Source organism: Oryzias melastigma, unplaced genomic scaffold (genome assembly GCF_002922805.2).
Source record: "Oryzias melastigma strain HK-1 unplaced genomic scaffold, ASM292280v2 sc00709, whole genome shotgun sequence".
Classification (NCBI taxonomy): domain Eukaryota; kingdom Metazoa; phylum Chordata; class Actinopteri; order Beloniformes; family Adrianichthyidae; genus Oryzias; species Oryzias melastigma.
In genome coordinates this window covers 7,834-9,592 of record NW_023417297.1, presented here as the reverse complement: position 1 = coordinate 9,592, position 1,759 = coordinate 7,834, and the positions used below count along the sequence as shown (strand labels likewise).

Sequence of the window (1,759 nt, the reverse complement as noted above, 5' to 3'; positions counted from 1 at the left end):
TTTCTATTGGCTCAGAAGTGAAGTTACCAATTGACACTAAGTGGTCAGAGAGGTCATAATAACAACCAACCTCAGAGGAACCTTCACAGTTCCGACACTTCTTTAATAATGGTCTGATGTCCTGCAGCTGAAGAATGGAGGGAACATCTGTCCAGATGCTGCTGGGTGAGTCCCGTCTGCTGGATGTGTGTTGGTGTGTAAACGTTGACAGATGCTGCTTCCCACAGCAGAGCGTTCATCAAAGCTCCAACTAAGCTGAGTGTCATTTCTCTGCAGCTCTGAGCTCCCTGCTGTGCTGCACAACAAACCAAAGTTAGTCCACTTCCTCAGTCAGTCGGACTCTCTGTGTTTGTGTCCAAGAAAGCAGCAACACTCTGTGTGTCTTTACTTTGTTGTTGTAGTTGGTGTGACTGTGATTCCCCCGAGATCTCAGTTCTTTGAAGGAGATAAAGTGATGCTGTTCTGTGAGGACGACAGCTCTGCAGGATGGACTCTGAGGTGGAACATGACAGAAGAAACCAGGAGTCAGTGTGAGTGGTTTGGAAAACCTTCTGGTCATTTTTGTATAATCTATTACCTGATGACATCAGACAGTGGAGTGTACTGGTGTGAGTCCAGAGGGGGAGGAGCCAGCAGCATGGTGGTTAACATCAGTGTCTCTGGTAAGATCAGACTGTGGAGTTAGTGTTGCTGCAGCTGTGTGCAGATGGATGAAATGCTTTGTCTCTGTGTTGAGGTGGATCAGTGATCCTGCAGAGTCCTGTCCTCCCTGTGATGGAGGGTCATGACCTCACTCTGAGCTGTCAATCAAAGACCCCTCCCTCCAACCCCTCAGCTGCTTTCTATAAAGATGGCTCCCTCATCAGGACTGAGCCTACAGGTCACATGACCCTCCAGCATGTTTCCAGGTCTGATGAAGGTCTCTACAAGTGTCACATCAGGGATCATGGAGAGTCTCCATCCAGCTGGATCTCTGTCTCAGGTGAGGAGCTTCACTGTCATCTCACCATGGATTTCCTCCATGCAGTCACCTGACCAGGTGGGATTCTCTCTGCAGAGAGGCCGAGTACCACAGAAGCCCCGCCCACCACAGAAGCCCCGGCCCCCAATGATAACTCACCTCCTGCCTTATCTTCCATTGGTCTTGTGTTGAGAGTCTGTCTCCACCTGGTGGTGATCAGTCCAAACACCATCTCAACCTTCCTTATGGTGTCTTTATACTGACAAAGGTAACAGAAATCAATCAATCACATTTGATCAATCATATTCAGTTTCTTTCTAAAACATCGATCGGCTCTGGAGCCACATGCGGCTCTTTAAGCGCTGCCTAATGGCTCCATGGTGCTTTTTCAAAAATGTTTGAAAATTTAAAAAAAATGGAGGAAGGAAATATATTATTGATGTTATATATTATTGATATTATATATTATTGATATTATAGATCAAGCGCACACTCACAATGAAAGTCAATGCAAACAAGCGCACACCAGAATTCCTGGCCCATGCGTCTGGAGCGCACGTGAGCGCTGGTTGTTACGATGGTTTTTAAGTCGGGTCGCGAGCTCCACGTACAAATCGGCACGCATTGAGCGTGCTGAATCTTCAATCCGGTTCAAGATTTCCACGCACAGTCGCAGCAGCTCAGAGCTGTGTCCAATCAAGGAGCCGGATTTGGGAGCTGCTTGTGGGCGGAGTCTGCTTCAGAGCACAGAAGTGCCAAACGTGATCACGAAGGAGAAATGAATCATTACGGTTTGTG

General features: G+C 47.6%; 1 protein-coding gene across 2 annotated transcripts in view; it reads left to right on the top strand.

Moving 5' to 3' along the window:
- The window catches only part of LOC112140361 (sialoadhesin-like), an 8,086-nt gene that overhangs the window by 5,128 nt on the left and 1,199 nt on the right, over positions 1-1,759 (top strand). The window contains exons 2-6 of one of the 2 annotated variants that reach the window (XM_036211155.1): positions 128-165; positions 277-312; positions 402-662; positions 737-982; positions 1,058-1,229. In XM_036211155.1, the coding sequence (XP_036067048.1) occupies positions 135-165; positions 277-312; positions 402-662; positions 737-982; positions 1,058-1,224 (741 nt within the window). In that variant the 5' untranslated portion in view covers positions 128-134 and the 3' untranslated portion in view covers positions 1,225-1,229. The remainder of the gene's footprint in view (positions 1-127; positions 166-276; positions 313-401; positions 663-736; positions 983-1,057; positions 1,230-1,759) is intronic. The other variant, XM_024263293.2, reaches the window with a different exon arrangement.